Here is a 16,728-nt window from a genome sequence, read left to right on the forward strand (position 1 = left end):
CGGTTTTGTACATGCAGATTTAAGTTACAACACTGTTTACAGCTCTTCGACTCACGGTAAAATGTAATTTTTGGTACATAGCCTAGCTAAATTAAATACACTGATGAATGCTTGCGTTTAGCGATATACAGTAGCAGATCTAAAGTCCTCAGGGAGACAACCTACACGCTGATTTTATTAAGAGGATATGCACTTGGTTCATGAGCAGTTAGGGGCATCATTTTTTATGATTCCTGAAACCCCATTCAATCGTGCATAGGGATTTTTTTCTTAAGAACGGAACATGCAAAAATATCACATACAAAAGCGCGGTGGCGTCTAACACACTCTTGATGAGTGACTCCGTTCACGTTGTTTAAGTAGCCTAATTGTTTAAAACTATTTTTGTTGTTGATAGGAACATGTCTAGGCCATCATAGGCTACATTTGCTTGTCATCTAGGCCCCATCAAACCCTTACGGGTAAAAAAAACTGCATTGTGTGACAAAACTGCAGGTTTTTCAATATTTTTGTGCCCAAAATATTGCATTGTGCAGTACAATGTAGGCCTGCGTTGTCAGTCAGGGTCAACCTTTGGTCTTTTGTTATTTGCACAGCTTTATCAGAGCAACTGTAGCCTATGCCTATTGTAGGCCTATGTTATTGTTTACACTTTTTTGCACAGCTGTGTTAGAGCAGTCTGAAATCATTATAATTAAAGCTGGTTGAGTGAATACGAAACACTTAGCTCTTTCTGTTTAAAATATCGATATATATCGTATATCACCAATCAGCTCCAAAATATATTGGGATATCAGTTTTGGTCCATATCGCCCAGCCCTACTCCTTGTGCAGTTAAATATTTACAAACAGGTATGTGCTGTGTAGCCTACTTTTTTCTTATTTGCACACCTCTATCTGTATGCCAATTGGTTTATTATATTGGCTTTTAACGGTAGCCTATGTTTTGTGTTACCTTTATTGTAAAGCTGTAGGCCTGTGTTGCCAATCAGGGTTGACCGAATATTGTTATTTGCACAGCCCTCAGAGCAACTGTATGCCTATTGGTATATGTTATTGTTTACACCTTTTTGCACAGCTCTGTTAGAGCAGTCTGAAATGAATATAATTAAAACCGGCTGTGTTGTCATAATTGTTGTGTTGAGTGAATATATGAAGCACTTCGCTCTTTCGGTTTGAAATATCAATATCGTATTGATATCGTATATCGCCAATCAGCCCCAAAATATCGGGATATCAGTTTTGGTCCAGATCATCCAGCCCTACATTCTACACAACGGTGAATTTACCTAGGCTACTTTTATCCATTACAACTCTTTACAGTTTACAAATCATACATTTCCATTCATTGTCATTTACGTTAAAATAAGCACTCGTCAAACTTGTTTAAAGATGTTTAAAATATGTAATTACAATTGTCCAGATATTTGGAGAGTGTTTTCTAGCAGTTTAGCACATTTATTGTTAGCCCACCGGCGTTACCCCCAGTATTTTTGACAGTGTTGGTATGACCCAATTTAGAGGGGCACTTGGGCCTAATTTAAGCCTCCCCAGTGAGTTGGTAGGGAGAGCAGGACATGGACAGACGTGAGTCTTGTAGCTCTCCTATCTGCGGTATTGTTGACTGGTACAAAGTCAGTGTTGATTATTGTCTAGACATTTTTTGACTATCATGCAAGGCTGTACGTTAACTTTTTTTGCAAGTAGCACTGGTGCTACAGGGGTTAAAAGTTTTGTAGCACCAGCCACAAATTCTGTAGCATCGATATAAAACCTCTAAAATCTCTAAAAACAATCACAAGTAGGGCAGTTCATCCCAGTTCATCAATTGTGGTTGGGATCTAGGCCTACTGCAACTGGATTGATAAAAGCTCATGTAGTTGCAAACATCTCACCTGGCTACATTGTGTTTGAGATGAACAAAAGCTATCAGCATGATATGTTATTTAGTTGTTGTGTTTTTGTAAAAACAAAAAAACAAATCCTGATAGTTCCATGCAGTTAGACTTTTCAATGGGTATCAGGAAGACAGGTGGTCATGCCATTGATTTTTTGTTATTTTTTCTTATTCATGCATTGGAAGTCAGTTCATTTATTTTTGAATAAGTAGAAGATATGCTGAAGATTTTATTCCACCAAGATTTAATTCACGTTTAGTTCATATTTCTAAGATTTTAGATTAGAGTAACCCTACATTCAACCTTATTGTCATTGCACGAGTGAAATACCGTAATTACATCTAACCAGTGGTGCAAATGAGTAGGCTAACTGACATGTCAAACAGTGCACCCATGAAATGCATCCCTAGACTGTTCCATACACATAGGCTACAGTATGTAGCTTACTAAAGATAGCTGAAGGTCTGTGGCTAACGCAGCTGTAATTAAAGTGTCGTGAAGGTTTTTTTGGAACCGATCTTGTATAGGTTATTAAGCACTACTAAGCGAGACTGTTGCGCATGAAGTGGGCTCATATTTGACAGATAGAAGCAAACGTCCCAGTGGAAGTTTTAGATCTGAATGGTGTTGTTTGGATACAAAGTTGTTAATTTAAAACTAAACTAAAAATGCAAAGCAACAAGGCAATTGCCACAAACTTCTAACTCTGCTTGCCTAATCTAATCACCTCAGCCCGGCCCGGTTGGAAGATACTTTCGCTTTAGGCTAAACATAGCTATCACTTGTTCAATTCGCGAGGATAATTTGCAAGGTGTTGTTTGATTTGGAGTTGGATTGTTTGGATACTAGGCCTACAAACAAGTAGACATACTTTTTAATCGCGTAGACTGCAACTAAGTTGAAATCAAAGTAGCCTACATCAACCAAACAAACAAGCGTTTCACCGGGAGCCTACACTGGGCACGTAACGAAGAGCTCCGTTCGCAACGCGCAAAAACAGAAGACGGGTTTATTTATTTTTTTTACGTAGCCTACGCGCCTCCATCACATCTGGTGTAGCCAGTTGCACTGATCACAGTAAGGTAATTGATGTAGCCTCCCTGTCAGTCTCACACACATGCATTGTATTGCCATAAGCAAAACTGTATACTGTAGCACCAGTGCTACGTTGGTAAATCATCCATCGCACAAACTATTTTTTTTGTAGCATGTGGGACATATATGTACGGTATATACGGTTATAGGTTAAGTCAGATTTTTTTTCTTTTCTTTTTCGCAGGTCCAAATTTCCGTCAAGGATTCCCGGGACACTGAAAGACCGGGGTAGACGAAACTTGGTGGGCATGTAACCCCATATGGATAGCATGGAACCATTGTTTTTCGTTTTGATCTGTAGCCCCCCCGCTGGACTGCACCCCCTGAAAGGAGGGTAGGGCAGACACAGTTTTCTGTGAATATCTCGAGAACCGTAAGGTTTAGGAGGACCTTTTTTTTTTGTATGTTGATCTCAAGGGGCCATGTCAACCCATTCCATAACCACTCATTTAATGTATAGCGCCACCTAGTTAAACACAAAAAAGTAAAAATGAGGTGTTGTAATCACAGGTATCTGTGACCCAACAGTCAAAACTGCACGAAATTGGAAGTGTATGATCATTATGACGCCCTCTGAATGCACGCCAACTTTCGTGGAATTCCGTTAATGGGGGGCCACACAATAAATTAATTTATGTTACTATACACCAACTGGCCTGTAGGTGGCCGGAGACAGTTTTCTGTGAATATCTCGAGAACCGTAGGGCCTAGGAGGTCCACCTTTTTTATGTATGTTGGTCTTAAGGGGGCATGTCAACCCATCCCATTACCACTTTTCATGTATAGCGCCACCTAGTTAAAAATTAAAAAACAAAAAATTAGGTGTTTTCATTACAATATCTCTGGCTGACATGGTCAAAACTGCACGAAATTGAAAGTATAGGATCATTACGACACCCTCCGAATGCATGCCAAGTTTTGTGTACTTTCGTTCATGGGGGGCCTTACAATAAAATAATTTATGTGTACATTTGACCGTACACCAACAAGGATTCCCGGGACACTGAAAGACCGGGTTACACGAAACTTGGTGGGCATGTAACCCCACATGGATAGCATGGAACCATAATTTTTTGTTTTGATCTGTAGCCCCCCCCGCTGTACTGGACCCACCGAAAGGAGGGTAAGGCAGAGACAGTTTTCTGTGAATATATTGAGAACCGTAGGGCCTAGGATAACCAATTTTTTCCGTATGTTTGCCTCCAGGGGTCATGTTAACCCATTCCATGTGCACACATGTGCATAAACGGATACACACGCACAAACATACATTCACAGTAATCATACGTATGACACATACTCACACAGTAGACATGTGTACGCATGCATGCACATGCACAAACACAAATACGCAGGCAAACACACAAGCACGCACACACACACCCACACACATAAACATAAACATGTACACGCACACATGCACACAATTCAAGAATTTCTCAGAATTATGAACAGGCAAGATGGGGGTGGGGTTGTATAAAATGAATTTTACATGTGAAATCTATGAACTAATCATGTTTTGGTACTTGTTGTCTAGCAGATACCAGTGAGAATTGAGTGTGGATAATGCAATTTAGTGAGACAGTTAAAATCATTTAGGCCTTTCAGCGTGATTTATTTTTGTGGAAAAAATGTGCTGGACTGGGCGGTGGTCATATTTTGTACCGCTCTGCGGTACATCTAGTTAATGATTAATTAATTGCCTACGGGCCTTATTTTGGGGAAAAATAAAATCCCATCTTGATTCCTTCCTGAGAGTGTTCCACCTTTTGCTCAACCCGCCTCAACACACTTACCCTTAACAGGCCCCAAGACATACTGGTTAAAAATAAAATCCAACGACAAACTGAGCGCCCCTTTGATAGTCAATGCAGTAAAGTGCAACTACACTGTTACCGGCAATACCGGGATCTCCCTCAAGGGGGCCCCTCTCAGTAGTCGCTGACAGCAGCCAGCCAGCCAGGTTTGTGGTCTCTGCTGCTGCCGCAAAAATTTAAAACCTCGGCAGTCATAATGAAGCGGAGTTATGCGTCCGGAAGCCAGAAGAGAAAGGCAGAGGATGACAAGAAAAAACAAGATAGTGGTAAATGATAAATTACACTAGATAAAATAGCTCTACTTGTCTTGTACAAATGGTGTAATGTCGCAGCAGGAAGGCTAGCCTAGCAAAAAAATGTTATGTTAACTACCTACCTGAAGGCCCATGCTGCTTTAACAAACTAGAACAGTTGGCGCAACTTTTTTTTTCGAACGGACGGAATATGGTTACATACGGGATAAGGAAGACTCAGATCTGTTCCAGAATTACTGTTTATCGTATTTAATGACATAACATTGCTATAGCTTTGTAATAGGTTTTGATGAAAGTGGCATAGCTTCTCTGCTATACTAACTATTCGACCGTGATAATCTATTTACCAAATGGGGGTTAGGAAAATCACACGATAAATTCCGTGCATCAAAGCAGACTGGAACATTCATGTCTAGTAGCCTAGTATTCATGCACGCCAGCTGTTTACTGTCTTTAAAGCATCAGCAGAATGCAGCAGCAGACAGCAGAATGCTTAAATGCTATGTTAAGCTACAAGTAGGCCTAGGTCAATGTATAACATTAGCTTGGGATGTTTTTACAGTAAGCATTGGTAGTTGTGAAAGCAGCTGCATCCCTTCTAAATATCAAAATATGGAAATGCTAACATATCTTTTCTTTCTCCCTCAAGGTGCTTTGCTTAAATTTCTCAGCCCTCAGGCTCTTCCTAAGGATACCTCCACTGATGAAGATGGCCTGAAAGGTTAATCTTATGTGTGTGTGTGTGTGTGTGTACTTGTATTCATGTTGGATTTTAAATTGCTATACAACCTGCACTCTTTTTAGTTTGAACAATGCATCCTGCATAAGATGGCAGTGTTTTATTTTCTCACTTTGTGAGAACTGAAAAATGTCAATGTGAGTGTGTGTGTGTTTAAGTATGTTGGATTTAGTTATTGTGCACTTTGTTACATTTATATTGGATTTTATGGTACGGTGGTTTTTGCAAACGTTCAAAACTAATGCACAGTATGTATATATGCAACTGCAGTATTGCACTGTCAAAATTTTGTATTTGTATAAACTGTGGGTGAACTTAAACTGTATGGCTATGCGGTGGTTCCTGTAATGCTTTGCGTCTTGATTGGGGGGGGGTTGGGGCCTCCATGTCCATTTTGCTTGGGGCCCCCAAATTCCTTGACGGCCCTGGACATCCGTATACCGGACATGGCTATTCAATTTGCGTCATAGGCTGTAGATATTTTCAATTGTAGATGCACTCTTTAAATTTAATAGCAAACTCCTCACATTCCTTAATATTTCGGATTTAAAAACACTACAGCACATTTAAGCTGTATAGCACGAGTGAGAGTGGGGTTGGTCATGGATATTCCCACGGGTGTTGTTCGGCCGTAGGCAACAACAGCCGTGGGAATATCCATGACCAATCCCAAGATCACGAGTGCTATATTGCTTTTATACAACAATTCTACCATAAACTAAATAATCTGAAAACACCCCATTATTGTTTAAAAATGTTAATTTCTACATCGTTCTTATGCATCAAAACATAGTTCCCTTTTCAATAGACAGCGTCTTGGTTGCTAGGTAACCAACATTCCAGATCCCTCGTTACGGGTCTTTGTGGTTTAAATGTCTTCTTGAAAGTAATGTTGAAAGTCGGGCTGAAATCACATTCATATCTAGGTTTGCTGCATGCATGTTACAAGGACACTGGGCCATGTCATGTAAGGGACATGGTACTGCAAAAAAACGGAAACATAGTCTACATTGCAGAACCACTCAACTTTATTAATTTATGGTGAATAAATGTTACACTACTGTGCACAGCCTGACGTCACTATGCTAGCACGTTAGCAGCGTTTAGCTAATTATGCTAACGTTAGTTATCTACAAGTCTCCTCCAAGTGACAATCATATTATACACAATGCTGGCAATGCTGAGAGCATCTTCGTTTATCTTACTTACATTGAGTTGACTGTGTGGCTTAATCCACAGATGTGGTGAAGCACTGTTTCGTTATGGTTTGCTAAGGAGTAACCCATTGCTCAAAATAATGGAGGGATGGGATGAGAATATTGTGTCAAATCTTCGCATTGTATCACGGAGTGATTTATTATTAGCTGTGCAAAGTCTAAGTTGAAATGTCCAGGGATATTCCAACTCATGGAACGTCTCTCGGCCAATCAGAAACAAATAAATAGTTCCATAGAACCCAATTGTTGTATAATAGGCTACAATTTAAATGCTATTATTTCCTCTCGTTTTCCACCTTGTGAACTCTACTAGGCTAGCCTACAATAAAGGCACATTATCTTTTGGCTATTGCTCAAAAGCCTCTTGTTCCATTCTTACAACATACCGTGACGGACTACCGAAAAGATACGCCTTTTCCAACATTCCATGCTAATGATGAAAAGTTTGAGAACCTGTGGCCTAAAACAATAAAACAATATTGGTGGATGATTGTTTGCTCTGAAGTGAATGGGTCGCGATGGTCTGTCATTTTTAAAAAGTGGGTCCCCAGAAAAAAAGTTTGGGAAACACTGAGCTACAGTATAGCAACCAAATCAGAGTTTGTGAGGTAACTGAATAAAGCTGCAACTCCTCAGACTGTATCTTATGTCTACTCTGTTGCGCACAACCTGCTGCAGCAGAAATGAAAGATTAGCCCGAAGGTTTTAATAACTTATTATGATGACCTGTCTGGAACTGAAGCACCTAATGGTTAGCATATTTCTAGGTAATAATACAAAACCCAAGCTAAAGTAATGCAAATATAATACTAAAATACAACTTAGAACTAGGCCTACTTATGTACTCGTCCCACTAACGAGTTTGTTTATTTGTTTCCCCGACCAGCGCGGTAAAGTGCAAACACACCAGCACAAGATGGCTCTAGATAGGGCTGAGCTCCGCTCTGTTAAGGTTAAATGGCGGATCATTCACAAGAGGATTTTGAGATGCACAGATTCCCAAATGAACGCATATCCACAGATTTTGTTAGAGTGGTGAAATACATTCACACCGCTGACATTATATTGAGGAAAAAGTATAGCCAACCAAGCTCAAGTAGGCTAGCTCAGTGTAGCCAGACGGACCTTACATAGGCCTATATTAGAACTTTAAAAAATATCGGCGTAAATTATCGGCCAGAATTCTGTTATCGTACCGATAATAATATTTTCATTTTTTCACTTATCGGCTAATAATATATCGGCTGCCGATATATCGTGCATCCCTAGTATAAGTATATATATACTCTTTTGATCCCGTGAGGGAAATTTGGTCTCTGCATTTAACCCAATCCGTGAATTAGTGAAACACAGCACACTAATCCCGGCGCAGTGAGCTGCCTGCAACCACAGCGGCGCTCGGGGAGCAGTGAGGGGTTAGGTGCCTTGCTCAAGGGCACTTCAGCCGTGGCCCACTGGTCGGGGCTCGAACCGGCAACCCTCCAGTTACAAGTCCAGAGTGCTAACCAGTGGGCCACGGCTGCCCACATATACATATAACCCATCAGCAATCTATAAATAACACCTATTTCAAGTACCATTCATGATATGTTGTGAAATATTGAAGTTGTGGGAAGTACATAGCTTAAATGGTATGTTTCTTTCGTCCCCATGCCTGTTCCATTCATTCTGGCCAGGAGAGTCGAATGAAACAAAACGCACATTCGACTTCTGCTTAAATAACTCATGAACGGTTTTGTTGAGAGCTGAAATTCCAACAGTATTCGACAGAGGACAGATGTAGGTTGCTAGTGACAAAATATTAGCTTTCAGTGTGGTACGATGTCTTTGTAAATGACATTTCAATGAAGTCCCGGTTCTCCACCTATGTAATAGACATGCAGGGTGCTAAAGCTTGTCAGGCATAGCAACAGTAACTAAGGAGGGCGGGACTTAGCGAAGGGTGAATTGGATAACACTACGACCAATGTTTACTGTCGTCATCTGTTTAGCTCGCCTCATGGCCCGCCTATACACCGATGCGATTGGTTCCTCGCAATGCAAGGGGTAAAAGTAACGTGCATCATTACTCATTGCCAGAGTGTCTTGCAGAGACAATTCAATTGTGCTTTCACGAGAACTCTGGATTTCCAGGGTAGTGTGAAAGCAAATCCCAGCAATAATAAAATAAAACATCAAAATTCTAACCTCTGTGTCCTCCTCACGGTCCAATAATTTCTCAAGAACCATGTCCCTATCAGTGTCCAGATCATCAGTTTCAGGGTCAGGTACGATCTGCTGAATTCTCACATCACGGTTGGATTTTATTTTTGTCCGCAAGTTTTCTCCGTCATCCTCCCTTGGCCGTTTGGCACCCCGGTCTGGCTGTAAAACACACAACATAAAAAGCAAGCAATTTATTTTATGATAGTTTAGTGCTTAGGTTAAAAAGGTTTGCATGTTTAAAACACACCATACATGGTGGCCCTATAAAATTATCATGTGGTGTGATTGTCTGCTCATTCAAGTAGGTTGTTAACGAGTTGGTTTCTAGTGACATTAATGCAAAAATATGAAGGAAAAAAAAAAATCATGAGACGCAAATGATTTTTTCTTGAAGGCCGACAAGACAAATACACAACAGGAGTTTCTCTCCTTTTATGTCCATAGCAGCAAATGACCCAGAGGTATTCTTTGCAGCATGAGATGGTGCATTATCATGCATAAAGATGATTTGCTACGGAAGGCACGGTTCTTCTTTTTGTACCACGGAAGAAAGTGGTCAGTCAGAAACTCTACATACTTTGCCGAGGTCTTTTTCACACCGTCAGGGACCCTAAAGGGGCCTACCAGCTCTCACCCCATGATTCCTGCGCAAAACATGACTCCGCCACTTCCTTGCTGACGTCTCAGCCTTGTTGGGACATGGTGGCCATTCACCAACCATCCATTACTCCATCCATCTGGACCATCTAGGGTTGCACGGCACTCATCCGTAAACAAAACTGTTTGAAAATTAGTCTTCATGTATTCCTGAGCCCACTGCAACTGTTTCTGCTTGTGAGCATTGTTTAGGGATGGCCGAATAGTAGGTTTATGCACACTTGCAAACTTCTTGAGGATCCTACACCTAGAGGTTCGCGGGACTCCAGCGGCACCAGTGGCTTCAAATACCTGTGTGCTGCTTTGCAATTGCATTTTAGCAGCTGCTCTCTTAATCCTATTTCTCTGGCAGAAACCTTCCTTATTATGCCTGTCTGCACAAACCTGCCTGTGCTCTGAATCAGTGACAAATTTCTTCACAGTGCAATGATCACACCTTGTCCAAGGTAGTGCACAATTTCACGCTTTTCAGCAGCAGAGAGATCCCTTTTCTTTCCCATATTGCTTGAAACCTGTGGAATGCTTAATAATGTGGAACATTCTTCTTAAGCAGTTTTCCTTTGATTGGGCTCACCTGGCAAACTATCTATCACAGGTGTAGGAGTGATTTCAATGATCCAAAGAGCCCTGAGACACAATACAGTCCCTCCAGGAATTCGCGATGTAGCGATCGCAACAATTAACGCAAATTCAGCAAATCCTCGTGAATTCTGGGCGACCTCACAATTTTGTCCAAACACCGCAACTTTTTCACAAATTTGACCAATGCTCATGGTTTCCCCGTGAAATTTCACCTACCACAACAGTCCCTCGCGTAGAATATTGAGCCAGATGCCACACTCACTTTTGCAGACACCAGAGACTGCCCTATAACTTGTTTACTCCTCTGCAGTTTTAATGACAATAAATAGAAGGCTAACGTTAATGATCTGCACTTGCATCTCTCAACCTGGTGTTGCTAACCTACCTAGGCTATGAAAGTTAATTAAGGCCTACTTGGTTTACTGACATTTGAGTAGGCTACAGTATGCAACCCACTGGACACCTGGAGATGTCCTTTTAGCTTGTGTCATGTTTGCTAGCTTGTGGGCTCAGTTTGTGTAGTGCTACCAAAATTATAGAAATTAACATTGCAAGACATTTACCTCTTCTATGATCCAAGAATGATTTCATTCGAGTCATTTTTTCACATTTATTTTAACTAATGACATAGAAAACATCCCAAATTCCATCCACATATCGTAATGCACTATGCAAAAAGTTATTTCCATCCACTCATAGCCGAACACAGTGAGATTCAAGCCTTCCAATCCACACGCTACTCTCACGTCCTTAAAGTGGCAGGCAGTCAATTAGACACCACCAATGTAATAACATTAAAAAAAAGTGTAGTCTAATAGTTTAAATCAATATGAAATTACTAGATACTTAGTTGGCTATTAGTAATTATGCAAGTCACAGAAAATGACTTATTAAAAAGATATGAACTTAATATGAATTGCAACATATATGAATGTATTGAAACATATGACATGATTCCATCTCTTCAGGGGGCTGTCTTTTTTGGACAGTTCTACGAAAGGTTAGTGCTGCTTTGTGAATTACCCCAGTCAAAGTATTTACACAAATAAAGTAGGTCTACTTTGATTTTCTGTAACCCTTTCTATTTACCTTTACTTTATCCTTTTTAACTCATTGAATGCCAAGCTGTTTTCGGGAGCTTTGTCCTAGAGTGCCAGCAATCTAGACCATTGTTGATGATTTTTGTACAGCCACAGCATATTCTGTGTTATAGCTATGAACACATACAATGGCTCGATTAAAAGGTGAAACTTTAAGCTCTCGGTGGGTGCAAACCATTATATTTTCTACGCCTCTGTTCCTGAGAAATCCCAAGCTAAACAGTGGCTAGTTTTCATCAAAATCGCTGTTTTTTTCTAGAAATGGAGATATAACGTTTTTCATGAAATATGAAGTGTTGCCTGTTACTTACTTGTGTAAACTTTCCGGGAAGTGATCAGCGAGACCTGGCGAGACTGCCACCTAGTGATAGACCCACGAAAATGGCCTGGTTTTGACCTGGCGTGCATCGTCACTGATTCGACCAAAGCGGCAACAGAGTTATGATAAAATGTCCAGATTGTGCGTTTTCATGAGTTTTCGATCATCATATATTTCATTTCCATTCATCACAGAGTTCCCAAAATCACATACAAGGTGTGTTAGAGTGTCTAGTTTCGTAATTAAAAAAAAAAAGCTAAAAACGCATGGGAAGGAAAAACTTAATATTACTTTTTTGGCACACAATGCGTTAATAAGCATTAAAGATGATCAGTGTGATTTTGGTCTTACTAACCTTAATTGCCCTCAATTAATTATTTTTTTTTTTTTAAATCTCAACTACTTCGCAATTTTCACTTCCTCCCGCAATTTCTTCGCAACAAACAGCTAAAAACACCGCAACTTCCATCGCAATTTTTTAGAAAAGTTGTCATCAGGCATTTTAGATCGCACAATCTCAAAAAATCCTTGCGAAATCCTGGAGGGACTGACAATACCATCCATGAGTTTAATTGACAAACAAAAAAATAAATGTTTATGACACTTAAATCCACTTTGCATAATCATTTGGAACACGGTGTACTCGTTACTGACAATACTGACACGGTGTACTCGTTACTGACAATACTTTTCAACATACAATACTTTGTAACATGTTACACGCAACTGTGATCAAAGGCGAAAAGATCATACACTACTTATTTCATTTAAAAAAATAAAAAATACTGTAAGAGCCTTTCATTAGGAAACCAGATAGTTAGGCCAATTTAAACAGATAATATCCCACCTTGAATTTTAGGAGAAAGTTTTTAAATTATGTTGGTATCAGCATTTGAAACGCTCAAATATCGGCTTTCAAATTCCCATATCGGTCGGGCTCTAGTAATTGGGTATTTCTCAGATTTTGGGCCTATTTGGGTTACTGAAATTTTGAAAAATAAAATTAAAAATGTTACTAATTGGTATGCATCAAATGATCAGTCATTTTGATAGGAGTAACCTTGCGAGCTTGGTTGAGACCATAATATAAGGGAATTTATGATTTTTTGTCATTTTTCAGGTACATGTCATTACCATCACATCATCTAATATGTATATTTTAAAGATGACATGATCAATCAATGATCAATTACGGTTTCACATGAAGTCTACTTTATCTTGAACTTATTAGAATTGTTGAATTTTACTTACAACATGACTTATAGTTGTTTAAGTACCGTAAAACTTCAAATAATAGCTGTGTCCCAAATAGACGCCGGTCTCTTTTAAACGCCTGGGGCCTCGTACAAAGCTTGCGTACGCACAAAAATGCTGCGTACGCCATTTCTCACGCTCACGTCCGGATGTACGAAGACTGACTTGAACGTGAGAATGTGCGGTCCTCCACGCAAACTTCATGTCCGGCGACGCACATTTTAATGTGTATCGTCAGTTGGCGACACTTAGAGGCAATGCAGCAACAACATTATATGATCGCGAGTCTGGGCCTTTATTTGCACAGTATATTGTGAAGCGTGGGTTATTAAAAATGATAACACTTCGAAAATAGGCCTATGTTTCTAAATTTGGACATGCAACATGCACAAATTCTACTAAGTTATGCAACAACCTATCTATGATGACAACTGTAGACTTATTAGCGGATAAGAAATAAAAGGGAATGTGAAACATAGCCTACACAGCCCGATATTTGGTTTGCGATTGTTGATGACTGGTTATCAAACATTTCAGATTCTGAAGAGCTTTCCACAAAACCTGTGATAAAGGGGTCGGGTTTCACGCATTTGCCCATGCCTTAACATTTGCGAGTGTTTTCCCTTCATATCTTGATAGTTTTCATCTTAAAAGAAATACATATGGGACAGGATCATGCATGTGAATAGAAAGGCTGACTAATAAGTGCGAATATAAGATATTTCCCTGATTGACTGCATGGCTACTTTGACATTCCTTGAGTAAGCATTTGCATTATTGCCACACTTGTGTGCAAATATAGGGATATGATCCAGAAATCGTAATGTTGTGGCGAGGTGGCCTGGATCAACTGAGTTCATTCCATTCGGTGCGCGATCGTGGTACTTGGACCGCGATTTATTTAATGATTTTTTAATAAATGCAGTTATGTTGTCATGGTCCAAATCCATTCAACCCAGTTATGCAAACCCTGTCACCTACTTGCAGACTGACCAATAATTTTGCCACGGTCTCAGCCTAGCCACTGCCACGCTCTGCCACTACTGTTTTTGTTTTGTTATTAATTAATTACAGATGATAGACATAAGATTCTTGCCATTTCATCAGATAAGCACTTCTACCTCGCATTCGCTGGAAATAAACTTTTTCATTGAAAAAAGCAAATTGCAACAGGTTTGAGTATGAATGGATCCACAGATGAGTTTTCATTGTTATTAATATTGCGGGATAGGCCATTTTGTCTTCGCAGAGGTCTGCGCTCTCGAATGTCCTTCTAGTTAGCATATTAAAATGAGTGTGATTGAGGGAGGAGAGAGGGTGGAGTGTAATGCTCGTGTATGTACGATTAATTTCACGTTAATTGGGATGTACAAAGAAAAGCTGCGTGGAATGCTGCGTACGCACAGTTTCATACATCAGGATTTTTTTGTGCGTATGCTACTTTTCAGGTTTGCGCGTACGCAATGTTTTAGTATGAAATCCACGCAAGTCTTTGTACATGAGGCCCCAGGTGTGGCTACTAGGGCTGTCACTTCACGTTCGAAAATCGATTGCACAATCGATTGGACCAAACACCACAAGTTTCGAAAACTAAAATAGGGAATTGATTTTAACCAAATATTTACACTATTCATTTTAAACGAAATAAACGAATAAAAAAGATGAAAATGTAACAAAATTCACAAACAAGAATATAAGAATATAAAAGAATTCCGAAGTGCAGTAAGCATTGCGAAAGCTAAAAAGAAAATTCCCACCAATTTTACGCGACGGGAACAGCTGTTTCAATCAGCTGCTGTGCTGCTCGTGTTTTGCCAAAAATGGAGGACAACGCGATCAACCCAATGCGACATGTAGAGAGGCGAGTGATAGGCGCTAATAGCTTGAGGAGTTCGATGTGGAAGTACCGGATTTTTGGTATATCAAACTATGGAGAAGAACAAAGCGGTAGGCTACGCCAAACTGTGCAATTGAGTTCACGAGGTGAAATTTGTTTGACATTTCTAATCGTAAACACAGACACAGCTCACGTTGAAGCCTGCAGTCATGTCACAGATGTAATGGCAGTCCACTTTCGGCTTACTGGTTTTGAGAATGTTGCACTTCTGTTTGTCATTGTGCACCTAAACTTCACGCCAATAAATCAGAAATATTGCTGGCTTCTACAAGCGCCTTCTTTACGTTCATCCTAATGCCTGTTAGTTGTTTGTGGATTGGCCTATATTTGGCGTTGAAAATGGAAACGTCTTTAGACATAAAAAATCGATTTTACAATTGATTCAATGAACATTTATGTCTCAAAAATCAAACAGGATTTTTTCACAAAAGTGACAGCCCTAGTGGCTACAGGTTTGGGTTAAAGGCCGGTCTCAAATAGAGGCCTGGTCTGTTTTTTAGTTTCGGGTTGTATTTAATCTTCTAAAACTCGTCAGATCGTCTGTTTAAAGCCCATTGCAGAAAGGAGCTGCAGCGATGTGAATTAGATGTTGCACGTTGTTGCAAGCCGTCACAAAGCATTCACCATGTCTAGTCACAGTTGCAAGGTTTTGGAATGTTGCAGCTCATCTCGTAGCAAATCTGGTATGTCTGTGTGCATTCCTACATTAGCCTACGTCTATTTCTTTGATAACATGATTTGCTACAACATAACAATAAGCTGCTATTATTATTAGGACTCAACACGCTTTGGTGGTATTATATGCTGTGGGCTTTAATTAGCGCATTTCGGGTAGCCTATCCTACATCTGGGCAATACTTATTGAACAAATTGCAGTCTACATGCCATGACAAATATTACCAGTAGTACTGACCGAACATGAAATAGATTGTTTACAAGTTATGGTAATGTTATCCTGGCGTGAACATTGCGCTTTCATCACGTTAGCACCCTATTATTAGAGCTCGTTATGTCTCGTCAAAATTCATTGATGAAGGAAGGTTCGCTTTATCCCAGAGAACCTTACTCGTTTCACTTAGGCTAGACTAAAACAGAAGAGAAGAACTTGGCACTAACCATGTAGTCGTGTTTTCTATAGCATATTCGTTAACCTGCCGTTCTTTGAACAAAAATGTTGGGATATGTCTGTGAGGTGTTTAGCCAAGTTCCATGCGTAGCCTACTGCTTTTAAATGACTTTGAAACATTTCACAAACGGGCCTCTGTGTACCTAACGAAATAGTTGCAGATTTCACTTCACCTTTTGTTTTATCCACAAGGCCGAGGACGGTCGGCAAAGAACTACTGTATGTTGACGTTGGCTGCGCACTCACTCACTCAGAGCTGCCCACTTGCCTAGATGCATACAAGGAGCAATGAGAGCAGCAGTTCACGCAGTCACAGAACGTTAATTTTAATAAAGTATCGATTCTAAAAACGTTGGAAATCGTATCGTTTTTTGCGTGAAGGCATCGTGATACCTTTTTAGTATCGATACACCGTGCAACACTACAGGCCACCCCAAATTTCCTCAACTAACTAAGGAAAAAGAGCCTCCGGTGGGCTTTTTTGGTGATGCTGGTTATGTTATCCTCCCATTTTAAAGAGGATGATATTGTTGTGCCTAAAAACCTAAAACTGTCCACACGATCCACC

General features: G+C 40.0%; 1 protein-coding gene across 2 annotated transcripts in view; it reads right to left on the reverse strand.

Moving 5' to 3' along the window:
- ctnnbl1 (catenin, beta like 1) overlaps positions 1–16,728 on the reverse strand; it is an 88,699-nt gene that overhangs the window by 66,950 nt on the left and 5,021 nt on the right. For both annotated transcript variants that reach the window (XM_048241724.1, XM_048241723.1), the window contains exon 2: positions 9,208–9,384. In XM_048241724.1, coding sequence (XP_048097681.1) covers positions 9,208–9,384 — 177 coding nt within the window. The remainder of the gene's footprint in view (positions 1–9,207; positions 9,385–16,728) is intronic.

The sequence above is a fragment of the Alosa alosa genome, chromosome 4, assembly GCF_017589495.1.
Source record: "Alosa alosa isolate M-15738 ecotype Scorff River chromosome 4, AALO_Geno_1.1, whole genome shotgun sequence".
In the NCBI taxonomy this organism is placed as follows: Eukaryota; Metazoa; Chordata; class Actinopteri; order Clupeiformes; family Clupeidae; genus Alosa; species Alosa alosa.